General features: G+C 34.2%; 1 protein-coding gene across 2 annotated transcripts; it reads left to right on the top strand.

The window, feature by feature from the left end:
- Positions 1 to 309: 309 nt before the first annotated feature.
- Positions 310 to 27,118, top strand: LOC136978403 (endoplasmic reticulum junction formation protein lunapark-A-like). Of its 2 annotated transcripts, none has more exons than XM_067274104.1 (9): positions 310 to 488; positions 6,165 to 6,206; positions 9,201 to 9,388; positions 15,534 to 15,717; positions 19,455 to 19,503; positions 22,631 to 22,708; positions 23,000 to 23,173; positions 26,182 to 26,304; positions 26,370 to 27,118. In XM_067274104.1, the coding sequence occupies exons 1-9, from the start codon at positions 462 to 464 to the stop codon at positions 26,570 to 26,572; spliced, it is 1,068 nt and encodes a 355-aa protein (XP_067130205.1). In that variant the 5' UTR covers positions 310 to 461; the 3' UTR covers positions 26,573 to 27,118. The 2 variants fall into 2 exon arrangements, with proteins under 2 accessions (XP_067130205.1, XP_067130204.1); XM_067274103.1 differs by having other exon boundaries at positions 22,631 to 22,798.
- The last annotated feature ends 792 nt before the right edge of the window (positions 27,119 to 27,910 follow it).

Here is a 27,910-nt window from a genome sequence, read left to right as displayed (position 1 = left end):
ATTTGAAATTTATTACGTTATTAAATTGTAAAAAAATTTATCGAAGCTATTCAGGCAAGCAATAAAATCAATTTTTACAAATTTAAAATATATATATATATATATTTTTTTTTTTTTTTCAAGAACTTAAACAAAAAACAGAATCGATGTTAATTTAAATTTAAAATAAAAAAATAATTAATAATATAAAATTAATTATATTTACACAAATAAAAAAGAAATAATTAAATAATAAATTAATATTTTTCCCGAAATAATTCTTATATTTGAAGAAATACGAATTATTGTTTTCATCCGTATGGGGGCGTATTATCTTTTTGTTCATCTGCGAAAAATCCTTCAATATGAGAAAGGGCGAGATGTTCCCGACGAATTTAAATAACGTTCTTTAACGTATTTTTCTAAATTTAATTAATTTAAATTTTGAGTTTTTGTTCGTTTTTGATGTTGTTTAAGCAAAAATGGGGATCCTATTATCACGTTTAAGGGTAATGTTGACAAATTTCCTTATTTATACTTCATCTATGTTAAGTTTGTATATTTAACCCAATTAAACCTTATTTTATTAATTATTGATGCTATTTTATGCTTCATTTCGTCGTTAAGGTGATTTTGAACGGTTTAGGTTGATAAATAATGGAGATTTTACAAGTGATGAGGGCAGTTGATGCTGGTAATTGGTGTATTTACTCACACACATACTATTATACACATACACACTTATACACACATTAATACACAAACACAGACTTACAGGCTCGATTCGAGCTCTGAATGAGACGGTTAGGGCCTTAACAGAGCCGTAGAGCGTGCCCGTGGGAGCCAAAAAGTCAAAGGAACCGTACCTCTACGTGCGACCCTTTGTCGGGTACTGCCCCCTAAAATTGGTCTAATTCTGGGGTACCATTGGCAGTTGCGCCACACTTTCCACTAATACTGTCACATTTAACTATTTGGACGAGCTTTGAGTAGCCCACTTGATGTTATATATCTTTAGGAGGTGTGGAAGATTGCCCTCGTGCGGGTGCCGAGGCGCAAGAGATAGCGAGGGCCAAAGCCTGCAACAACATGCCTCGAAAACCAATCTTTGGAGGCAAATATCTCATGAAGGGTCGCATGTACAGGTAAGGTTTCTTTGACTGTTTTGCTCCTATGAGGGTGGTCTGTGATTCTGGAGTGGGTGGGGAAACCTTTGTTCGGAGTTCACGTCTTTACCGAAAGATGAGTAAACGAAAGTTCAATTGGGGATTTCGAGCCAATTTGACTCCGTAAACGTATCCTTTTTGGTATATTATTGGTTCTCGAGGCATAAAAGTTAACTTGTAACTTGATATTGTATGGTTGTATCCCGTTAATGGGAAAATATTGCATATTATACATTTGGATGTGTGTTTTAGGCGAGTTGCTGTATGCTATTTAAACTCAGTGTAGTGTTTGTTTGAGTATCGTAAAGCTTGTTTAGCTGTTTTTTTACTTTGTTAGTTTACGTATTACATATTTTATTGTTTATATTATTTGTTAATTCGCAAATTGATGAACTTTGAGAGTAAATAACCCTTAAAGTTGAAGTTTTAGATCTGTAAGTCTAATGACCTTTACAAAGGCTCGCGATCAGAGTATTCTTATGTATTTAAATGTAATTGGTAATTCTGATGGATCGCTTATAATGTTGCGCATCTGCGTGCATGCTAAATTGTGATGTGGATTTAGTCAATTTGTCTTCTGAGCAAAAAATTATAGTGCAGATATTAGAAATATGTTCATATTTATCTTGTACTTAATATAGATTGTTTGTTACACCATATAAAGCTTGCAAAGTTTTAGTAAATGCTTTTTACAGAATCCATGTATTGTTAATATATTTAATTGTGTTCAAACAACACAGCTGGATTACTAAATACATCTGCAAAAGAATCAGTTAAAAGTTTTATGGCGTATTTTGATAGTTTTACGCACTTACAACGTAAGAAATTTGGGTCATGATTCATTTTCCATACAGAAAGTAGATAGATCTTGAACAAATATGCCAATTTAAAAATATATATTTAATTTTAAATGTTGTAAGGAATAAATCGGTAAATTTTCTTTCAGAAGGTTTATATATGTGTATATTAATGTATAATGTCACTCCCATAAATACAGAACTATAGGAGTCATGATGATCTCCATATCTCTGTTTATTCTTTTATAGGTAAAGCACGAGGTCAAGCAAGATGGAATGAATTCGAGTCATTTTTACGGTCCACGGTTGGCGCGATGCGGCCGTATCTGGACTACTGTCGAGTTCATTCTTCCTTATTCGACGCCATGCATTATCATTAAAAGAATAAACAAAGATCAACACAATTCCTATTGTCCCAGACTTACATTATGCCATGTATATATAGGATTTTCTGTTTATGCAACTATTTTTTGGAGTTTTGAAGTTTAAGTTAGCCGTACGCTTAAGAATATCCTATAAAATGGCCACAGAGATTGCACGTGATGTCGTCTCGCTGATGGTTACGGAATATTTCAATTAATTTGATATCCGACGGATCAAACGTGGATCTGACATGATTTTCTTAATGTCCAGAATTAATAATACGATAGTTTATTTCGAGCCGTTGCTTTGTTTTAGATTGTCGGCAATCCAAGTGGTCTTGGAAGCACCACACCAAAGCTACATCTATCTGTCGGCTATCTCTGCACATTGTACAGTTAAATTGTTTATTACTAAGTCTACAGACGGGTATAGTTTATAATGGCTCATGTTACTAGACAAAGTATCATTGTTTGAACTGCTTTTTTTGTTTAATTTAGAAAAATTGATACATTTAATGCATTATTATGTAGCTTGTCAGTTATTTAAATTGCTTGAAGTTAAATTTAACACTTTGAATATAAAAATTGTAATTGCTACAAGGAAAAATTTGGCTCGTCTCTTTGTTGAACGTTTGAGGAAAACGTGCATCTGTTTAATTTCAAGGATTTAATAGTAATAAATTAATTTCGTTAGTTATGTATTTTGCATTTGAACGTATTTTTGCTTTTTTTCTATTCGTCGTGCTGTCCGGTTTTTCTGGAAACAAAATGCAAATGAGTTTGCTGTTGTATTTTTTGGTTTTTTTTTAATCATTTAGTCGAGTTTAGATAACTTAAAACATTATCTCTTGTTGTTTTTGTTTGTTCCAATTACAAATATTGCGATTTTCTTAAGGAAAATCTTCCGAAATTTTATATAAATGCTAGGATGAAGATGTAAGTAGATGATGATGATGATAAGGGTGTAGGATCAAAATGCTGTAACTGCAGCAATGATGATGATTGCCACAGCTTAATTACTTCTGTGGGTAAGAGTCGCAAATGCGTCTTTTAACGGGTGTAAAGATGCAGATGTAGAGATGACGAGGATGATACGAGCACAGGGATTAGTTCTGCTGCATATGCTACAATGGCAACAATTACCTTGGATTAATTGCTTGTACAAATAAGATTTACAAGTGCATACCTGTTAAAGGGTGTCTAAAAGGAAGCAAACTATTACTGGATTGCTAATATATGAGTTTGATGTAATCAGTTATCGACGCAATAGGATCAAGCAGTAATTACTTTTTTGATATATTATATCAAAATTAAGCTATAAAACGTTAAAATTTGCAAAAGATATTATACGGATTCGGTAATTATTAGATTAACATTGATTTAAACCTTGTCAAACTTCAATTAATTACTCAAAATGGACTCAACGAACACACGCAACCGTGTCTAAATAATCTCGAGGGCCACTTTACGAATATACGAGGAAGATTTAAGGCGGTTGTAATGCTTATTTCTGTCCGTAGGAGGGCGGAAATGGAATAAAATGTCCGTTTAGCAGGCAGAATGGATTCGAAGTTTCGTAATTTTTCAGTAAATTTTCATTTCTAGACTTATTCGAGCTTCCGTTATCGAGTTTGATGTAATGAGTTACAGATTTCGCCGATTAATTTAATTTATTATTTACCCTTCTAATTTAGATTATTGAATAATGCCTTATCGCAAACCAAACTTGATAACGGAGAGATAAGACAAAATGCTGAATAACAGTTAATTTTACAGCTTAGAGAATTCTGTTAGCAGTTTTTGAAATAATAGATTAAATTTTAAGTGTGTTTAAACATAATTTATATATAAAATACATTTAATTTTACAGTTTTAAAGCGCATACAAAGTGGTTTCTCTTTGGTTATGAAGTAAATATATAAAAATTAATTTGTGTGAAAGTTTTTTTGGATTTTATAGTCTTGTAAGTCCAAAAATGTTTTGTTCTTTTGTGCGAGAAAGAATATTTTAAATGGTTGCCGAGCAACAAGTTTTATTATTCGAAATTCTTGGTTCCAACGACGTAAATAGGGAGGTGCAGGTGATCGGTAATTAATGAGGATGAGAGATTTGTCAATGTACGAATGAGGATGCCGTAAGTTGTTGCATAAGATTTCGACGACGAGATTGTAGCGTTCTCGGCATTAAATTTATATAGGGACGAGGCCGAGTGTAGGTGGGTGACTGTAAATGCAGAGATAAGTGACTGTGACAGTTGTGTTATATCAATCTTTATAATCGCAGAGATGAGGATGCTGCAAGTGTAGAGACGAGTGATGCGGGGCAAAGTTGCTGTAAATGCAACACTTGTGATTCTTAATCTCTCTTAAATTTACAAAATAAAACGCAGGAAAATTCATTTAAGTTATTTATAAAATGTTTATATTTATGCATTTTTATATTTAGACACAATTACATTTTTATTTTTTGTGTTACTCATTCCTTGATAGGGAGGAGAAGCTGCCACTTGGCAAATTATCAATGCAGGAAGTGTAATTTTAAATTTAAAATACTGCGACTACACTGAGGTTTTACATTAATTTCTCATCAAAACGCGAACAGTATATGCTTTTAGAATCGTAGTTTTAATGTATTTTTTGTTTGCAAATTTAAAATTTATAAAATTTTACACAAAAATAAATTTGCATAAATTAGTGCGAGGAAGGAATGGAAATTGTAACAATTTTGCCACAAAATTTCTCAATAACTGTATCCGTATTGTGCCGTAACATTATTTAATTATCGCTGCGCTTATATTTAGACGTCCCAAAAAGTTCAGTGTTAAATACCGTCGTTGGCCGGCTGCCCACCGACTCAAATATAGATTCGTTCTGCCGTTCTCCACGGTTTTTGGAAGCCGTCTTTATGCCGATGTTTTTCTAGGAAATGCAATAATTTAACTGCATTTAAAAATTAAGCACCCTGTGCTTCAATTTTCTTAGATTTAAACCAAAGCAGAATGCTAAAAACATTGAGAATTTGATGGAAAATATTAAAATAAACTCTCCCGTTCTTGTTTAACATTGCAATTTGAAGTCTTCTCTGGGTTAAATCGATAATTACCTGTCCAAAAAGAAGTCTTACGAGTGTAGAGAACTGCATATAAGTGCAGACATATAACGCTACCGATTTAAAAGTTAAGAATTTAGAAAAAAAACTGTAGAAATTTGTCGGAAAATATCAAAGCAAAGACCGAAAAGAAACTTTAAGTGTGCGGAGTAGTATTAGATAACGCACTTAGATGCGGACGTGTAAGACTGCTGACTGAAATTTTATATGGGATAGCATTACGGATATGTAATGTAGAGTATCGCAAGGTTAATTAATGCTTACGGTAGATTTACTTGTTTTTTCACTCCGCTTGGTTTACCGGAAACTAGGTCAGTGTGTACGACTCTGAATGGCAACGACTTCAAGGACAAGAGCAGGTTTTGAACTTGAATATTCGATATTAATAGAAGCGCCGACCGACTCCCGTCTAATAAATGTCTCCCTCGCCCTTTATTAACATTTTACCATCTCTAAAATTTGTATGAGCAGATGCTACGCACACTTACCGTAGCTCGAATATGTAACTAGTGCGTTTACATTCGGCATTCGTTCATCTGTATCCATACAAGACAAAAATAAAAAGGTCAATGCTCGGAAAATAGGATACTTAACGACGCCGTTTATAAATTTTTTTAATACATTTATCCCATAAATTAATATCGGGCGTTTTTCTTGCCGACGCGATAAGTTTTATGCACGTTTTGCATCCGCAAAGATGCAGTTTAAATGTAATTAAAATGCATATTAACTTAATTGTGTTTGTTTTATAGGGGAAACCTTCGGCCAAAGCCGTGTTAGAAGAGTTGCACAAGGTATGTAAGCCGATTGCAAAATCTTGTAAATATTTTAAAATAAACTGTAAATATAATTTAGCCTGTTACATAAAAGAATTCATTATTTACTAATGTACAGGTTTTCCTGTTTCGACGTATCACTTCCTCTCTGCCTTATGATTAAATGCCGATGCATCGTCTCAAATTTTTTTACTATTTTAATCGCATTTTCCTCCGACGATGTGTCGTGTTTAATTTTATTAATGTATGTAATTTATGTATATATATATATATAAGCTACTATATATAATTTCAGTTAATGGATGACAAAATACTGTTTTTATACTAAAATCGAGTGCTTGTTATACAGAATTTAAGGAGAAACGGACAAGGAATGCTCCAAAAATGTAATTCTTGATCTCTAATTTAACTTTTCACAGCAAAAAAACATTTCCGTTTTGAACATAATGATTTTTATTTTCTTGTTTTTTCGTTTCAATCGGCTGCGGATGAAGATTTTGAAGCATTTAATGACGATTTGTAATTCGCACCCCACTCGAGGAATCGTTAGAAGTGTAACGACGAAAAGCATACGTTTCTATTACAAAATATTCAAAAATATTATGTTACGCGAAAGTTTTTATCCATATCTTTCCTGAATTAATAATACAATAAATCGTAAAATAACATTGTTAATGTCGTCGCGATAGGTAAGACATATTAATATCGGGAAACGACGCTATCGATTACTAAAACAAAAAGAGATTTAAGTGCGGAAATTGCCGCAGAATTAGTTATATTATATTAATTAAATGAAAGGAAGTTAAGTCACTCAGTTTCTTGGAACAAATCCGCAATTATATTAATTGCATAAAGGATTACTCTTCTATTAGCTGGAAACTGGATGGTAATTGTAATAACTACACACACTATCACATTTACATTCCGGCAAGAAACCTTGATTTTAGAAGAAACTAATGTTTTCAGTTGTTCCAAACGACGTTCTCGGGCTTACAAAACGTTTGAATTTCAGAACGACGTTGATTTTAGAACATAGATTAAATTTTACAGAATAAAATCTGATTGGATTACATGTAGATTACATTAAATAGGCACCATACAATGCGTGTGTGGTTGGTAAGGTATTTATTCAACTAAATCTCTGCCAAAATGCTTTAGAAAAACGCCCGTATTACTTTGTGTGGCGAAAGTTGCCAGGATGTAATGGATTGTCTTTTCCGTACGTCGGTGGCACATTCCTCGAATCTCGTGTGTGGGGTCTCGTATGCTGTTGCTTCGACATATTCCCATTTTTTGTTGAATCTATCATCTGCGATGAAGACAATGTAGATCTTTGGAATATGCTTCCTATCCGGAGGGCTTTCACATTCTCGAGAAGGGTATATATGATGGGATTTCTAGCGAAATCTAGTTTGCATTGTTGGCCGTAGAGGGGTTTTTAAATATTTTTATTATTGGTGGTTATATGTAACTATTTTGATGTTCATACCATCATCCGGTAGTTTTGTAGAGATGGTTGGTGTCGAGCTTTCTGATCGTCGAGGTGAGGTTCCACGGTGGGAAGTACGTTATGTAATGGTGCTCCTTCGTTCTATCGATGTTGGAACAGTGAGTGTAAACCTTACTGACCAATGCTGCGAATGCTACTGTCTCAAATGTGTAGGATTCTTTCTAAGAGCCTTGGGATTCCTACATGTGTGAGATATGCAATTCATTATATGGTATGTAGTTTTCAATACACATTGGTGTAAATCTATTCATTATGTAATGTTAATAAAACATCCAGAAAGTGGACTGTTTGTGAACTGTTTTGTTCTGGTAGGAGAAGGATGAGGGGAGACTGTATAAGTTGTTAAGTAGGAATTCTTGGAGGTCTGTTATCGTTAGTATACTTAGTATAGAGGATAATTTGTTGGTAATAAGCTGATAGGACTTTGTCTTCTAGTGTGCCGATGTTGAGTTCACGGGATGCCAGACACATTCTAAAATCTTAATGTTATTCAGAAATTTGAGTGCTTTGAAAACCCAAAGATGATCATTTAAAATGGCCAAAAACATTAGTTATTTGCTGGAATTTAAAGGTGTTATGAGTGTTTATTTAGTATGATTACCTGTGACAATCTATCTTAATTACTCTTCATTTCAAGATAATTGCTGTACAGATATTGATAAACTTCTGCTTTTAAATGAAGATACTTTAAGATGAAGCTCGTAAAAAATTATTAAAGATGTAGCAACACGCCGACAACACTCTGGCAGATGCAACCAATGCCGGCAACACACCGACAGTAGCCAAACAGACATGGGCAGTCGGTGAGGACCGAGTGATTCGTGTCTACATTCCAACAGTTTGTTTCTCAATTGCTTGCTTGGTATGGTCGAGGTTAAAAGTACTGTGGTATTTATGCCCTTGTCACATTCGTGGCAAAGTTATTAGGAGTTATGAGAAAAGTAGTGTATTACTCAGTTTCCCTTGCGTTAATGCAGAACCTCAGTCAATCAGAACTTGGATTATCGGGGTTCTTCTGTATTCTACTGGCCAGTTATTGAATGTTTTTTGATAAACACGTTTCGGGTGCGTATACATTTGGAATCAAACTGATCCAAGATTACTCCGATCGTTTAAATTCTGTATACAAATGAACTATAGCAATTCAATCAATCTCTATTCGCATATACAAACACCATCTAGGATCGACTGAATCACGATCGAACTAATCCAAGCAGAGGGTAGGATGGTTTGGATCGGATAAAAAAAGATTAAAGGCAGTGGCCTTCGTGTTTAACTGTCGATAATGAAAATGGTTTAAAACTTAATAAATAATAAGTAAAGACATTATTAAATTATTCGATAAACTGAGATAATACTTTCTGTTAACTAACACGTGTATCACGTGACAAAGACTGATCTGATCTTACAGATCAATTTGTCTGAAACGAAATTGTGTATTTTGTTACATATATCTAATGTCTATATTTTGTGCAGTAATTCTTCCTTTATTTATCTTGCAGGAGATCGAAGAGCTCGAAGACTATAACAGGAGTACCGAACAGCAGCAGAAGCACCTCGTGGGCTCTCTGATTCTCTACTCTGTTATTCTCTATTTAGGTTTCGCCACCATCTTCTATCTTTACTATTTTCCAAACAATTTACGTGATCAACTGATATACTCCATTCCTTTATTAATATTTCCAGCAATGTGAGTATTTTTTGGTTTCTTTTCTTTTACACACTTTCACCGTGCTTAATTTGTAACATAAAATTGCACACGACTGTCGTGAAAACCAAAAAGCAAACAAGTATTCAGAGTTATATGACTTAGAACCAAATTTTTCTTATTTAACATAACTTTATGCTCTGTTTAACATAAAATTTACAACAGATTTATTCAAATTATAGTTATAATTGTGATATGTGCTGTACAGTTTAATATTTAACATTAACGCACGAAATTGCGCGTTAATTTCTGCATTTACAAGCACACGTTTTGATCCACATTGGACTGATTTTTGATCTTGCTAATCTGTGCACACTTTTACTCTGTCTTTAATGAACAAATGACAATATTTTATGACATTTAAAGTAGGAAATTTTACTTTTTTTTATGGTGAATGTATGAGTCAATGCATAGAACATTATTTGATACATTGAAACCACAGATTATACAGAATACAGACAATGAAAAGTAATTTTTGCAAATGATTTGACATTATTAAAACCATAACTGGCAAATGACTCAAAACTTTCGTTTTACTGGGCAAAAACAGAATTTTGCGAAATACAGTTAAGTAACATTAAAGTATTATGCAATAGATTCCGTTTGGGTTTGAGGTATAGTTTGGATTAGGCGACCGCCTATGTGTAGCGTGTTAGAGAGGAACCAAAATTGGGCTTAGTTAATTCTTGTGTCTGCGGGAATTACTTTCTGTATAAGTATGTTTACCGATCTTCGTGTATCAATGAGAATCAAATGCAGGATTTGTTTCCTAATTCGAGAAGCTCCACAAATTGGGACCACCAGAAGCTCAAACTGATAAAAATACGTCTTAGGCTGATAGTATTGGAGGAAAGATCATCTAGTCTTGCAACAATATCCGTAGAGAGTTACTTAACATCCAAGACTGATTCGGAAGAATTAGTTAGAAAATGTAGTCAGGTTGTGTTATATGAACGACTAGACGCATCATTGATTTTAATGCCAGATTGGCCAGTTAATATATCAGTAGTAGTATTAAAATTGAATTCAGAAGAGGCTCAATATCATGTAATCAATTATAGGAACAAATGGAAGGCTAAGCGCAGATAAATAGATATATAATAGCAACAATTTGTTACTTGATTTAATTAATTAGTGCTAAGCGAGGCCGAATTATCAAGTTACTTTTAGGCCTTGTTAATGGTTAGTTACTAAATTAATTTGACTAGAGGTAGGCAGTAGTTTAAGATGGTAAACATTAGCCTACCAGTAGCTTAACATTTTCACATAAGATACAATGCAAGAATATGGTAGCATCGTGCATTTCTTTCATACTATTTATGTAACTATTAAAATAGTAGTTTTCACTGTCGATTAGTTCAATCTTACATATTCCATATTTAAATTGAGAGATTGAAATCTTTTCATTGCATCAAAACCATTCTTTTACACAATTTGTAAACATAAGAGCCAAGAAACATACTGATAAGATTTGAAGAACCACTGGTTTTATTGTCATAAAACACTTTACCAGGCAATGCACACATCGTTGTTGGATCAGAAAGAACTCGGAACAGTAAACAAATCCGTTCTTCGTGTATTTTTGATCTGACAATGAGATGCATATTGTCTTGAAAATATTTTATTGCTATAAAACCACCAACTCCTCAAGTTTTATTAGTGTATTTCATAGTTCTGAAGTTTGTGTGAAGAATGGAGTCATTTGTTACAAAGAAAAAACAAATATCTTTGTTTACAAATAGTGATGGGATGATACTATAATTTCTAATGATTCCAGTTCCGCATAAATATCTCGATTCCGATTCTTTTCGAGCTTAGTAAAAGCATTTCGATAGTAAAATTTTGGATTGCAGTTTTGTGGGACCGCAGTCTACTTCTAATGGAGAATGTTGCTGCCGATAGTACATTAAAAAAAGGTTAATTTATGCTAAATAAGGATCTGTATTACTTTAAAAGTGCCAAATCTGACAACACTAGTTAGTTGTTAGTTCTAATAGTCTATGTTACTGCTTCTTACTGTGTTTTCGGGTTTTTACATCACGTGCCTTGAGATAATGCTCGATTTTGATCGATTAAAATGATTACTCTGAGTTCAATTAATCGTCCCATTGCTATTTACAAATCTTTTAACCATATTTCTTCACTTAGATTATCTTACATACATTCTTCTGAAGAATACATGTAAATTCTGCTCATGATTTACTGTAAATTACTATTTTATTTTAAAAGAAACATGAGAATTTATTAATAGTTGTACTTGAACGTTTTAATGAAAATTCATATTGTATTTTGTCCAATCCAAGTAACAGAATGTTGCCGCATTTCCTATAGCGTCCCTACAGACGACTACTTACGGCCACACCTATGTGAAAATGTAATAAAGATTGCTCCTGATAGCATCTACATTTATTTATGATGGGGATTTTATTATCTGAAATTAATTTCAGTCAAAAACTGTAATTCGGTGGATATCTTGATACGTAGTGAATGGAAAGTTGGCTCTTTGAATTGGAAAATCATGTAAAATTGACCCGAAGTTGTATAGTAAAAGATGACACACGATAAAGAAACATATCAAATTTTGAGAGTCCAAAGCAGAACTCAAGTCCGTAACTTTTGGTTAATTGCACGACGAGTAAACCACTAGTTACAATGTTACGAGTTCACACCATTTCAAACATTTGTAAAGAGTAGATTAGTATGCAGCAATCGTCTCGCATAGAAATCGCTTCACGATCTATAATTTATGCTTCGTAGACCTGGATGTACCATCCAAATAGAAGAAAGTATTGTTAATATAATTGTTACATTGCAGTCAAATCAAAAAATGAATGTCAGGACAAGTGGCAATGTATTGGGTTGTTTGGAAAGTAATTTTGTTTTTTCCGTAGAAAAATAAATGCAATATTCTTATAATAAATAAATATTTTATGGAATTATATATTGACCATTTTGGTCATATACCTGTCGTCGTTTCTGGTAGTAGCACGATTTCGCATTCATAAAAATTTCGATCGTTGTTTACAAAATACCGATCCAAGTGATTTTCAACATTGTCACTTCAAGTAAATGTCTTACGGTTAAAGAAAATTTGTGCAGACCGGAACAAGTAATAATCCGAGTGCGCCCGATCTGGCAAATACGGTCGGTGCGATAACACATCCCATCTAAGCTATAACAGTTTCCGACGAGTTACCAAACTTGTGTGAAATTTGGCATTATCGTGGTAAAACACCTACACTTTGTTTGTCGATCAATTCTGGCCTTTTCCGTTTGACGATATTACTCGATTTGTTTACTAGATGGCTTTATTTTCGAATCGGTTGTTAAATTGTCTGGTAAAAGCTCAAACAAAAATTTTTTTAAAATCCCACCATAGAGAGCATCTCTCGTTAATAACGTGCGGAACCCATATATTGAGCTTTGAAACGAAACCAATTCGTTTTAAGTAATAATAAACGGTTCGATTTAACAGATTTAATCTCTTAGTGATTTCGCGTGTTGTTATACGGCAGATTGCTTCGATCAGTACCTTTATTTTGTTTTCGTTGGCTTCAAATGGCCATTTGGAATGCGGTGTATCTTCGATAGTAAAATTGCCAGAACGCAATTTTGTAAACCAGTTTTGGCACCGTCTTTCTCTCGACGCATCTTCTCCAAACGTGTACCACAATTTTTTTCTTGCTTGAACGGCATTTTGGTTTTTTAGTTATAATAAAGCAAAATATGCCGAAAATGATGCTTTCGATTTTCCAAGTTTGATGGGACGCCGAAAAAGAAACAATTGTACAGAATCGAACAAAAGTTTTTACAAATAAGCCTTAAAATGTCAGCTGTCGAAGTATATAATGAATTTGGATTAAAATAAAATTGGCTGGTAAAAATACATCTAATTCCTCTAGTAATAAAAGAAACGAAATTACTTTCCGAACAACCCAATATAATCGTCACACGACAGATGTCACGCTAATTGGATTATTTCGTATTCTCGTTGGCGAAATTATAAATTTTTTGAATTAACAATGGGTTCATTCGAACAGAAAATAATGAAATTAATTATTCAGTGTCTCAAATGATTTAAATTTAATTATTTTCAAGAAAAAATTAAACACGATTTGATGTACGATGTAATAAATTAGTCCGTAAAATAGTTACTCCCGCTCTGGCTTTGGTTAATTTCCTATCGACGGTCGACCAAACCGAAGTATACTGTGGAATCGTGCCTCGAGAACCATTGAAAAATAATCTGGAACAATCCCATTAACTACATTTTTGGTTTGCAATTTGAAAAAATTGTAGACCTATAAATTCCCACTGTTGTCCATCTGTTTGTTGTCTGTCTTTCCTTAATCTCGAGAATGGAGTTAGGTAGATGAAATCCGAGACCGGATATCGAAAGCTTGGGGAAGGAGGCCCCCGTTAACTGTTTACGAACTTCAAATGCACATCGGAAGTCACGTTATTTTGAAATTTAAAAATGTTTTCTCGTATGGCACGACCGTTGCCAATAGGAAAAGTATTATGTATGGGAGCAATTACTTTTTAGGTGCAATCCCACAAATAACTACAAATGTTCAGCGGTTTCATCCACAAGTATATTTCTTACTTTACATTTTACCAATAGTAAACGGCAAGGTTGGAGCTGCCGAAGTCAAAAGAAAGTGGACAAAAGCATCAATTAGATTATTCACAAATATTAAAGGATTAATGTTGTTTTGAATCTTCTGTCTCCTAGTGGGAAAGAGGGATACAGGAAACCGCTCCTCGTCAAATTCTCGTATATTCTGTACCCCTAAATCAAGTTTTCGCTGTACTTTACGTTGTAGAAATGAAAATACAGATGCATTTCTAGTAGATCTGCTTTATAACTTTGTTTTATTCGAAATTCTTATAGTTGTAATTTGTTTATTAATTTAAATGATTTGAAAATTTGTATCATCATCAGACAATTCCCTGCTGATTTTTCATTTGACAGCAGCCATTTTGTGTGTATTTTTTTCATTATTCTGTTTCTGTAGTATTGGACTGATTATTCGGCAAGCTTGGGATCAGAACTGGTCCACATTTTTGGATGCTGGCTAAATATATATTTAAAATATATCGCACCGAGTGCCCGCAGTAACACTACAACTGTCGTCTTGTGATGTATACACCACAGAAACCAAAACAAGGTAGTCTCGCGACAAACTATGGTCACAACGTAGCCAATAAAATCCAAAAATAGTAAATATTCCGGATATACAGGGTTAGTTAGAAATAAGTTTCCCACTTCAGAAAGTCTGGAGTGTGTTCTACTGCTCAAAACGAGACAAAATTTGGACTACAGATAATTCAAATGATGCGCTCGATATTCAACGTTTATATGTGCATGCATATTCAATATTCCTGTGTGTTCCAATGCCGCTTATCGACAGATTTTTGTATTATTTGTTCTTTTTTATTTAAGAAATGTCAAGTGCATCATTTGAATTGACTGTAGTCCAAATTTTGTCTCATTTCGAGCAGTAAAACACACTCCAGAGCTTTCTAAAGTGGGAAACTTATTTCTCGCTAACCCTGTATTTGGTGCAGTTCATGTTTTATGCCTTCTCTCTTTAGTATTTGCAATACATTAGTTTTATCACTAGTTCTACCATCTTCAAACCACCTTACGTTTGCTTTGTATGTACTCTTGCCAATTCCTTCTATGTTCGGTTGGAGATTGAAAATCTTTCTATTATTCTGTTGCACATAAAAATTTATTAATGCATGCTGTTCAGAATAGTTTAAACACTATTTGAAGGTTGGCGGCATTCAAAGGCCAAGCCAGAATGTATTGAAAACATCTGTTCATAAACAAAATGGACCTCCACACAACTTAAAATTGCTCAAGATAGAATCGAAACACTCGACTCTTGTACGCTAAAGTGCATTGCCATTTATATTAATCGGACATTTTGCACAAACTTTCGTACCGTAGAGCGAGGTCACAGTGTCGTAACCTTAATAATTCATTAGCGTCAGATTAAACTTTTGTGGATAAACGTCGGTATGTCGAGTGCATACTCTGGGATCTCGTATTTAACATAATTTGTTTGTTTATATTGTCTTACTCATTAAATATTTAAAACCGTGCCAATTATTTCAGAATATGGCTCCTGAAACAACTACTTTATCAATATTTTCTGAATAAATTGAGAAAGAACGAAGAACATTTGGAACGGCTAAAGAAGAAACGTCGGACGGTCTTAGATCTAGCCATGGAAACCGAGACTTACAAGGTGGCAAAGGATCTGCTAGAGAAATATGATCCGGAATTTCAAAAGAAAGCCGTGAGTGTTCTCTTCTTCTTATGATTTCTTTTAAAGTATGACGAATACAAATGACACAATGTCAGAATTAATTTAGTATGTTACACCGAACAGTTTATTGAAATTGAAGAGTGGCGATACACTTAAGACGAAACATTAGTTAATTATGTGGTGTTTATTCGACGATATTCTTTCTTATTTTATATAAAAGACTTGTTAAATCACAAAAATTTATGATTTTCACATTTCAAAGTTCGGTTACGGAGGTTTACAGTTAAATTTTAGTTAAGAATTCATTATAAGAATCGAAGATATGCCAAAAAGTTGTACAGTTTTAAGTGTAAATTGTTATGAACTTCTTATTTTTACAACAAATTATTATATAAAGTCATCAAGGATCGTTGTTTGTGTTATTCATTTTGTATGGGAATATGCTTGCTTGGAGTCTCTCAATTTATAAAGTAACTTTTGTTTGTTGATAATTGAAGGGTCAGCCTATTAACGTTATGATTCCTTTCAAAGGGTGGACAAAAGATAGAAAACAGATCAATTGCAAACTCGAGAGGAAATTACATTTATAATAAGGACACCTTTTCCATTTTCTTTCTCGACTATGGAAGAGTTTGTTGATTGTTTTATTTTAATATCAAACTAATAGATTATGTAAAACAAATCTGCCAAACTTGACTTATTTTCTTATAGTTAATAAAGAAATATCTTGATTGTTGTCACACTTGGACTGTATGTTCTAAGTATATGATAATCTGTCAGTCTTTACTAGCTTTTTATGTTTTGTTTCCTTGCATAATCCACATTTCTTACGATCGACGAACACGATACAAACGACGAGTCAATAGTCTGTCTCTCTTACCCTGTGTTTTATGCTTTATTTACTCATCTATCCTCATTTCTTATTGTTAATAAAAGACTACGCTTTCTTCTTCTGGGCCAATGGTTTCTGCACGTGTCAACTTTTACTCGAAAATCAAAATTTTAATTATCTTAAGTACAGGGTAGTTAAAACTTTGAATTTTGTCTGCGTATCCTTATTAAGTCTTATCTGTTACTAAGATTAAAGGAATACCTAGATGCATGTACAGACATTATCTAAAATTTAACTTCAGTACATGTTTGTGAAGGTCTAATTGTCCATAGAAACTGGTATTACTTAATGTGAATTATAAACTTGACAAACTTTTAAAATTGGCAACTACTTGCCGCACGGAAGGTGTAACCTTACAGGTTGCTCTCCGTGCTGATCACAGACGATTACACGCTTGCAGCTCTCTGTGGCGCTTAGCTAACTTATGCTTTTATCCCAGCATGGTGTGTGTGTGTGTATTTATATACATATGCATACATATAATTACATGCAAAATTCAAGTTAGAAGATACTCTTGTACAAATTACTTCAGACGGAAGCACAGGTAGCGTAACTTGTAAAGCACTTGCACCGTCAACAGAAGTTGCGCGTTTGAGTCTGCTCTGGGTCGAACCTTTCTTTCGTGAAATTTTAAATTAATGAACTTACCTTTCGATGATTAAATTTAATACAAGATGGCAGCTCAACTGCCTACCTATAATCTAATTATGTAATATATTTATAGTTAGCCATATTATGCGCCAATTAAAATCTGGTGGTATCATTTGTTTATTACTAGATGCCGACTTGGGCTTGTAGGTAATTACATTTACGTTTTGGAATAAAATCTTACAGAAAATTCTGAAGAGTGCCATTTTACGCAGATCTTTTTAAGGTTTCTTTGCTCGTGTAATCTCTAAACACAGGCCAGTTTTACCATAGAAAGTCATTTTGAGAAATGCCCGCCTTTGGCAGATTGCTCTTGGGTTCCATTACCATGTTCAAATGAACGAATCCACTCTTCTGGATAAAGTGTATTCCATTGAAGGTATATTTGTTTGTCGTCGTAGTACCTCGATGACGATTAATTCTTTTCTCATACTATTTTATAGTTTTTTGAATGCAATTTCTCATTATTATAGTGTTTCCATTCTTTGCTACAGAATTATATAACATACAAAACACCTTAACTAAACCCTCTAATCTTTATAAATGAGCAGTCATAAAGATTTAAGGGTTAGAGTGCGAGTTATTGCTTGTGTTTAATCAGTTTTATTTGAAGCATAGTAAAACCTTCAAATGTACGAACAGAAGATGTATTCAAGTATTGTCATACATTTCTTTGTACGATACACCGCAAGTTTCGTCAGCTGTATTTCGACTTTTTATTTACCAAATTCTCAAAGATTTTTATGGAATTTACAAGTTTTTCAAGTATGATGGCAAATAAATTAAATTTTGTATAGTTATACCTTAATGAAAGAGAAATTATTAAATTATTTACAGTACGTTAATAGTATTGCTGTCTGTTGCTGCGATTTTAAAGTCGTGGCATAAACTGTTTTGATGATTTTGGATATTGTGCAAAAGTGTGCACGCACCACTTGTTGCTTATCTTGTAAATTCTCTCATAATTAATACTACATCGAATGTCAACTCTTGCTGCTTTCTAATGAATATGCTGCGGACTACACAATTACCGAAACATTTAAAATTTAATTACTCGATTCTCTGGATCATTTTGAAGACGAACGTGTTCTGCAAATAGTCAGGATTTGATACGGATTTAATTTGATGCAAGCAATAAACTGCTTTTTTATTGTAAATTAGAAACTGAAGTTTACAGTTGCTTCGAAGAAGTCGGTCTTGCAATGTGTAGATTGACATTTTTGAAGTGATTTTTGCTTCTGTCGTTGCACCCCTATGAATTCGAGCGATTTTTATAGGACAGTGGCTCCAAATTTCATTTTTCGAACCTTTTAAAACAGTAATTGCAACAATTTTTTATCCGAAATTTAGCTGTTTAAACACACAGATTCCATAGAAGTGCAAGTAACATTAAATGTATTAATTTGAATACTATAGAACTGTTTCAATGCTTCAATTTAGAATTATAATTTGGCATTCACACTCCTCAAACATGATGGCGTGTAATATTTTCATTGTGTATTCTTGTAAGAATTTTTTCTTAATACCCTCGAATCATTAAAAACAATTGGGAAATATTCTGATATTTTAAACTCTGACTCATCTGTTAATTCTATTCGCTGCCATGCAAAGTTTATGACAAAAAACGTGAAAATAATTTATAAATTTCACAAGAGAGAGAGCATTTCAATGTAAAATATACAAGCTTGTTCGTTGTTAAACAAAAAAAAATCGACATTTTACAGTTATAAAGTGCAGTGTATGGCTCGTCGACACATCTAATTAGCATATTTAATAGATCAATAAAGTCTACACTCGTGCATTTAGTGATTCATACATTAAAGATCATGCTTCTCGGAATGGGAGTTTATTTTCGTCAATCCTACCGAATCGTTTAGCTTTTTAAATACATAATTTTTGCAAAACGTGCATTACGATCGCGTGTTTATGCACCCGAGATCTACTGCGATCGTCTGCTGAAATAATTAAATAGTTTTCTCTTGACAAATTGACATTTAAAGTAAGATTAAAACTTCATTTGGCTTGTTTCCGGATTGAAAATTTGAATTTTTGATTTGCGTATGCAATCGTTTGGCTGTTGCAACTAAAGTTTCTTGGATTCCAGTAAGCGGAAACATTAAAAATACAAAATGTAAATGAATTTATTGTTATATTTAGCTATAAACTACAGGTTAAGATTTGCAGAAATGATTGAAAATTCTAAAAAGTCTTCTGTTTTTTCTTTCAGGTTGTCGGAAAGTTTGGAGAACCGGTTCCTAAACGCTCTGCGCACGAAGGTAAGTATATAAATGGTACTATGTTATTAATCAAGACATTCTTCTCTCTCTTACTGAGAAATAAACTCAATTTTAAAAAAGTTACGACACTTTCTACCTGACGACAAAAACAACCCTGCCGTCTCAATTACATAAGATACAACAGCCATTTAAAGGTATCTTTTTAACGATTTATCGGATGCTCACATAACGTGAGAAGATATTTGTTAAGTATTATTATTAGCTTGGTTTTTTGAAGTAAAAAAAAACAAGTTTTGTTCTAATGAGTGAGGAGTTACGATAATAATACACAATTAGATGCAAATCATGCAGCTACACAGTGTCTGTGTAGAGAATGTGTCTTCTGTAATAGAGATTTAATTTCGGTTGTATAAATGTACCTAATGTTTGATTAATTTGACGCCTTTCTGTATACGCACCAGTAGAAAAGAAGTAAATTTTTGTATCACACTCAGAAAGTGTGAACAGGCAGTTACCGTCTGTAATTCTGGCAAAAGATATAGCTTATACATTAAATGGTTTATGTACAGCTCGTGCATTATATAGCTTTTATGGGGTGTCCGAAAAGTTATTGTGCAGCGAGAAATTTGTAACAAAGTTATATGTACGGCATTGCATACGTGACCTAGAAGGTAATACATTCCACATTTACGCTTTTCGGTAGATTGCGTCACTGCTCACTCGTAGACATTCCAGTTTTTGGACGACTGCCATTACGTGATTTCCCATGGAATCTGACCCACTAGGTTTTCGGATCTTCCTCCCCAGATTTTAGGACCTCTGGGAGACATTTCCAGCATTTGTTTTCATAGAAGCTGGAATATTGCATGTAAAATTTCAGTTTTATTAACACTTTACTTAAAATTTTTTACTGCACAGTAATTTTTTGGACACCTTATACTGTCTACATGCAAATTATCAGTGTATGATGTACAAAACAGTGCAAAACCTATGTTTTTCTACCAGTACACGCTTAGAAGTGGCAATGCTATGAGGCAATGATTAATTACCACCAATTAATTAATTTACTTTATTTGAAATAGTGGAAGAAAGTGGTGTTCTGGTGAAAAAGTTTATAAATTTTAAGCGAAATATTTATTTTGGCACCTGTCCGAACCCGAATAAAGCGGAACCTGCCAAACTGGAAATGTGATTCCAGTTTACTCGGGTTTAACTGTAATTGCCTTAAATGGAAATTAACTCGATAAACAAAGTGGTTAATTATCAAAACTTAATTGTATTTTCACAATGGTATTAATCGTTTTTTCAATAGAAAACAGATGTGAAAATGAATATTATTGTTTCTTGCTTAAGTAGACAAAGACAAGACACTATGACATTTATTTATGTGCAATCCTATGTATTGCTTTACTGTAAATATGAATTGCTCTTAACGCAACAACAATTTTGACTACTTTCTATAGTAGTTTTGAATTAAATTCTACAGTGTCTTTTTTTTTTCTTTGTTACAGTTTACAGTTGCCGAACAAAGAAAGGGGTGCAAACTTCATAGACGGGTGCATTAGAGAAATTGCGTTCCTTTCTGACGACAATGTTCTTTTTGTCTATATTCACGCAAATATGGTCTTGTGTGCAACCATTTCTGCCATCTTAGAATAGTTTAAGATAGAATTTCTTTGATGATCTAGTTTTGTTGTTAAGCAGCAAATACCGGTAATTAATTAGTGGAGCATATTTTGCTAGATATCGACAAAAGATAGAGAATTTACAAACATTATAACCCAGTTTCCTTTTGATTCTTTAGATGCGATAATGTTCCAAAAACAAAGTAACTTAATTGACTCGTAGATTGTTATAACACCGTGTGTGTGTGTTTGAGTGTAAGCTTAGAGTAAATGTAGAATTCAAAGAAGTATTAAACAATTACATTTGGAAATGTAGTCTCTAAGACAAACTACATGTGTTTCTGGAGCGGGAGGGGGTGCCAGTAAAGTGTCGTGCCCCGGACGCCAGTTATGTTTGCTAAGCCACTGCCCAAACTTACTTGAAAGATTTTTTTTTTTCTTCAGATGTAGGGATTTGTGAAGCTCTTGCTTCTTTCTATCCTCACCACTAATGTAGACTTACCTATCACTGAAGAGATTCTGCAACTTTTAACAACTGATTAACGCCTTCATCCACTCCTTATAGTCAAATGATCAATCTTCTCAATATGTTATCAAATGTCTTCTCCATTCTTCCTTATTGTTTCGAACCTCACATTTTTCCCTTCAGTTTTCTGCACAAGTTTCTTCTATTCTTTTTCTTTTGTTCTCATTTACTATAAACATTCTTCTAGGGGCGATTATATTCGTTCAGTTGTTTCCAAGTCTGACTCGGGGTCTCGGAGTCCCGAGAGGTGGTAATGTTTAATAAGCGAGATGGCTGGATTTGGCAGGACTTCGGAGGTTCTAACAAAGTTTCAATGGATTCGGCATACTAATAGTGATTTTTATATGCGCCTACAAACGGTTGCGGTTGTTATATTTAAAAGTAAACGGGGATGCATTTGTTCCTGCTGTTGCTATCTTCTGGTAGATGAATTCTCGGACGTTTGCAGATGCAAATAATACTAGAAAACACAAAATATTTTGTAAAACCACCTAAGCGTATCAGATTGGGGTTTTAAACCTATTTTGATGCATTTGGAAACTTTAACTACAGTTTACAGATTTAAAATTTGTTAAGTTAATAATGTGTTTAAAAATATGCAAATTGTATACAAAGAATTTTTCAAAAGACATCTGTTTTGTATGCAAAAGACGACGACGACATTCGACCTTGATTTTAAATAATTATATAACCTTGATTGTTTATGGCATGCGAATGTTAAGACATTTGCATTTGTCTTGTCTTTGATTTCTTTATTTTTAAAACAAAAATTAGCCAAAGGATGGTTTGTCTGTGTAATTTTAAGGCAAAGTATCTAATTATGATTATGTGTAAACTTCAAATAGTTGATGTGAAACAGTGACTTGTTTTTGGCATACGCATTTAATATTATATCTCATAATCATAAATCTAAAAGAATAAACTTTATATTAAACTTTAAATGAAATGATGTTATATTTTTATAGTTTACATCCTTATGTCGGTTTCAATTAACTATTTTTCCGTTTCTTTTCAGAGCTACGACGAAGGGCTGCGGCCTCGCAAGGCCTACCGCCACCTTCGAATGCTCAGCAGCAACTCATTCTGTCTTCAGGTCACGGAGTTCCCAAACCGTATACACCCTTCCCCGCCAAACCCCCTCACTTAGTAGCCCCATTTCTAGCTTCAAATAACAAGCAATGGGGTTTGTAATGCACGTAGTTGATTATAATTGCCACTAATGTTCATTCCGAATTAATCGTTTCTTGCGACTGATTATGTTAAAGTTGCACGAAACTAATTATTTATGCAATAACCATTTTATTTTTAACAATTTAATCGTTTGTAATTTGTAAATTTAGCAAAATGTGGTGGATTTATTAAAGCCGTACTTTACAATTTTCAGTCAAGACCGCTATTCCTCCCATGCCCAGACCCATTCTACCTCGAGAGAGAACCGTCATCGATAGAATTCTTGACTACCTGGTCGCCGACGGTCCTTCCAATCGATTCGCCTTGGTGTGTAAGCAGTGCGAATCGCACAATGGAATGGCTCTGAAAGAAGAATTTGAATATTTAGGTGAGTCTCTTCGTGCGTTTTATTACTGCAACACTTTAACATGCTTACAAAAATTGCAGATTTTACATCAAAATACATATATATTTATGTCATATTATACAAAAACTACAATCCAATGAAAACACAGTCCTTACACCTGTTTTGTTGATGAGGTAACTGGATGAAGTAATGAGGGATCTCATAGATGTTGTGTAGAAGGCAGAAGCACTGCCTCATTTACCTCATTTATGAGATTTCTTATTCTGTCTTCTTTTACACTGAGATATTCTCTTTCTCCTTGTTTATTTTTGGTTTGATCATGTCTCATTTGCCTCTTCTGGCCACCATTCTTCTGATCTCTCTCTGCTTGAAGATCCATACTGCTTAATAATAATAAATATTGTATATATCTGGATTATAGGTTGTTCAAAAACAACTTTTATGTCAAAATAAAGTAATATTAAGCCTTTATATGTATCTTTCCGTTGTAAAATCATGCTGTATTGCTATTGTAATATTCTTCAATCTTCTCTATCTAGTTCTGTTTAGTGTCACTTGCTTTTTGTTCTTCAGTTTGTTTCCAAAGCCTGACAATTATTTTCAATTAACCTTCACATCACACCAGTTGCTGAGTGGATAAAACTGTCAAATACTGGTGGTTAGTCACAAAGTAGTGCCTTGCCAATGGCTTGTCACATGAAGTTATCTTGGTTTTCTTCATGTGTCTAACACCTACATAGGCCATTTCCCTTAGAAAGTTCTGGCAAGCATCTCCCTCGCCGGATCACCGCTCCAGTTTCATTGCCTCATTTCATACAACTGAGAATCCAGTGGATAAAACTGCCAAACACTGGTGGTCGGTTGCAAGGTTGTGTCTTGCCAATGGCTGGTTGCATGGAGTTTTCTTATGTATTTAACATCTAGATGGGGCCACTTGTCCATAGAAAGTTCTGGGAGGCATCTGCCTCGGCTGGTCACCCTCCCGTTGCATTGCCTCATTCCAAGAAATGTATACAAGTCGTCATTGCATTTGATCATAAAGGTTGCACAAAAATTACTGGACAATAACTAGTTGGAATTGCGCCATAAAATACTTGTTTATATTTCAAAAAAACTACTCAGAAATATGTTTTTTAATGCGTCAAAAGGCCGTTTTTACTATTTACACAAAAAACGTCTTCCTCCTTACAGAGTAGCATTTGGTTCAATGTCTGGATGGCAGTCTTCAATTTAATATTTTAAATAGTAAGTATCCGTCCATCTTTCTAGTTTATTCGACGACACTTTCATTTTCATATCCATCCTGACAATTTCACACAGTATTTTGAATTTCGCATTCTTTACGACATCGTGTCTGTTCATAAATATGTATAAAGAATAAAAATTCAACTGGCATTTTAAGCTGGTAGAGTAACTGGTATCAATATTAATTATCGCATTACTTAAACATTCCTGTTTTGTCGTTCGGAATTAAAAAATTGTCATCTGCGACTCCGATCATATGTCACGAGTAATTTCTAGTCGACAGCAGTGACTTTGAAAGTCGTATTTTATCAAGTGTTCCATCGAAGATATTTTGAAAAAACAAAATAGTCGAGAGTGCGTTTGGAATATTACGTATTTAAACACAAGAATTTGCATTTTACCTCTAAAAATACATTAAAAAGTAGGAGAAGAATGAATTCTATGTTAGATTAGATCAATTTGTAAAAATAAAATTTGTTTTCGTCGTAAATCGAGATTCTGTAATTATCTTTTTGTTCGAATCACGTTTGACGAATCGACGGGATATTTGACGTTTTATCTCATGCCACATCGATGTTGTCGGCAAACAACATGACGAAGCTTTGTTAACTTTAGACTTAAAATTTTCACAGAAATAACTCCCTGGCTTTGATTTTAGTCTCTCTCAATTATTTTTGAGGTTTCTAAGTCGTGTTATATCGTCCGTAAATTAAGTTCGGTGACCTACGAGCTGACGAACTGCATAAGGATTCTGTCTTTTGTTCAGCAAATGTAACAGAATATATTTTTTTGACATAAAGTACTTGTACTCGTCTACATTTTATTATAAAAGGCATAGTCATGTTTTACGTTAAAAATACCAGTTGTGAATAAATTGATCGATCAGTTGACTGCATATGAAATTGTGAAATTTGTGTGATGTAATACCGTATTTTACGGACGATAAGATGCACTTTTTTCTTCGAAAAATTGCCTCCAAAATTCAGGTGTGTCTTATAGTCTGTAAAATACGGTATTAATTATCTGTTAAATGTGGTTTAAGAAAACTTATTGTTCATATTAACTTTATAAATAACTTGAAGATGACACAACTTATTGGTGTTGAATGTCAAACACTGTTTTTAAATATCTTAATATCTTTTTTGACACTTTTAATCGGAAAAATCTCCTCTGTTTGTCTACTTTTTAGTATGTTTGAATTCAAAATTGCTTAATCTATAATTTTACTTGCGAAACAGACATTAAAATAGATCAAAGTTACTTTTGTGACACACGAATTACATTTTGATGATGATTTGGGGGGGTTTAGACAAATAGGCTCAATATCTAACGATTTAAAGCTGTAGAGTAACTTCTTAGTTAGACAATGCGACAATATAGACTCAGTTTTTATCAAACAAATAGAGGCTTGTCCTCATACATGCCTTTTATCAGTATATAGTCTTTGAATGTGGAGTTTAAGTCATTGTACTGATATATGGCTTTCTTATTTATGTGTAATGCCAAATAGTTTTGTGAGTTGTGATGTGTGAAGCCAAATTTTTCACTTTTTTTTGATGTTTAATACACAATAAACAACAACAAAATGAAATTTGTTTGGAGACTAACTTACTTTTATTGATTTGAAATGCAAAAGTGAGGGAACTGGCACTTAATTTTGATTTAACGGATTATATTTACATTTTACTCGTCACGTGTTACATGAAAATCAAAGTCGGAATTGGAATTTTTTGTATGTAATCTGGCATATTTATAAATTCTAATTTTAACAAATTCTCTTACAGCTTTTAGATGTTGTTATTGTTTCCACTGGAATCCTGCCAGAAAACAGAGACCGATTGCGCCACGTTTGCCTTTGCCTTTACCTCATGGTGGAGAAGAGAAGAGCGAAGATTCAGAAGATAAAGGTGAGTCGTTTGTTAGCATATTTTGAGAGTTCACCTTTTAAATGAGTGCCGATTCTGTTTTCCAGATCAGAGCGGTGCGGATTCTCGTCCTTTGGAAATCGAAGAGGTCACGGATGACCCGAAGATTAGCAGCCGACCAGACGAGCATCAGGAGTCTTCGGAGACTGAAAGTACAGAATGTTTTCCACCAGAAGAGACAGCGAAGTCCAACGGCAAGTTTGGAGGGCTCGGTGTCGATGAGGAGACCGAGTCTAACATTGCCAAATAAACCGGACCGACGGTCGTCAAAGTGCCTTGGAAGTTTAAATTTAGAGAAAACAAACTAAATATTTTCAAATCTAGATTATCACACACAGGATTAAAAATTACCAGAGAGGACGGATGGATGTGTGCGGCACAGCGCCTCGGCCGGCAAAGTGCGACCCATCCCCGCACCCGCGCCAAACCAGTAAAAGTACTTAAATTATTAACGAAGTGGTTGTCCAACATTAGTTTTATTAACAAATCATCGAAACATGTATAACCGGCTGAGAGTTTACGTTACTTTGTAAATATTCCATTACAATTATTAACTAGCAGTGGCCGCTCCTCCACATCTAACTTAATCATAGTCATACTTTCTCTGTCGAGTCACCCGAACAGACACCCCCAGTCAGTTTTAAAGGAAACCTGCTATTTATTTTACTATTTAATTTAACCACTGTAACCAAGTGGCATTCCAAGTGTTTCTGCATTGCTCCTGTGGAAAGTATTAATGAATATATATTGGTGTTCAAATTGTACAGCTAATTTGCAATAAATTTTTTGGATTGTTTTCTCGCCTCCACTCCTTTGCTCAGATCCAGCGCCCTGTTCGGACTCCGCCACTGTAGTTGGATTGATCCCCTCCACCGCCTAAACATCGGAGACCACGCCCGGACGTGGATTTAAGAAAAGTAATGCATCCCTTTCTTTCTTTTTTTGGCCAGAACATGAATATTTTAGCGGTTGGCCATCCAGGGAGATGCAAATGCAGGCCGGGTGCATCCCGTCCCGCTCCAAGAGCACCTGGCAAAGATCAGTCAATGTCTTATCTGCGGAGAGACTCTGGTACTCGCACCCGTTGCGGATTTTATCTCTCTTCCTCCCCTCGCGGATATCCAGAGCCCGGTTGACGGTTGAGGAATAAACAGGAATTGGCCAATGACACATGTTAGCGACACCTTTCGAGATAAAGCAACAGGAACCATGTGGAATTTCGTTCCTCCCATCTGCTACATCCTGCACCCTTCTCCTCTTACTTTGACACAGTATCTGGAATCTGTCCAGTTTAGCCAACGAAACAAAGATATCTGCTCCTCTCCTCTCTCTCTAGACCTGGTGCTGCCAGTTTTCTAACTTTCACTTCCCCCGTCTCGCAAGATCTACATTATTCCCTCCCCCTTTGTTAAAATGACGTATCGATCATCTCAAGATGGACACCGCCATCTTGATCGATGTGGCAATCGTTTTGAATCGATTGTAGTCTTATAAATGGATTCAACACTGATCTAAATCGGGAGTCGAGTGCTCTTCCTCGAGTAGATTTGCATTTTTTATAAACTCGAGTGCCTTTTTTTACGCTCAG

The sequence above is a fragment of the Centruroides vittatus genome, unplaced genomic scaffold, assembly GCF_030686945.1.
Source record: "Centruroides vittatus isolate TY-2023 unplaced genomic scaffold, ASM3068694v2 contig_526, whole genome shotgun sequence".
Lineage (NCBI taxonomy): Eukaryota > Metazoa > Arthropoda > Arachnida > Scorpiones > Buthidae > Centruroides > Centruroides vittatus.
This window is presented reverse-complemented; position numbering and strand designations above follow the sequence as displayed.

Coding starts and splice junctions, on each gene's coding strand:
- LOC136978403 (XM_067274103.1), top strand. CDS start 462: ATGGGGATCCTATTATCACGTTTAAGG. Junction 23,174..26,181: donor AGAAGAATTTGAATATTTAG/GTGAGTCTCTTC, acceptor ATTCTCTTACAG/CTTTTAGATGTTGTTATTGT. Junction 26,305..26,369: donor CGAAGATTCAGAAGATAAAG/GTGAGTCGTTTG, acceptor TCTGTTTTCCAG/ATCAGAGCGGTGCGGATTCT.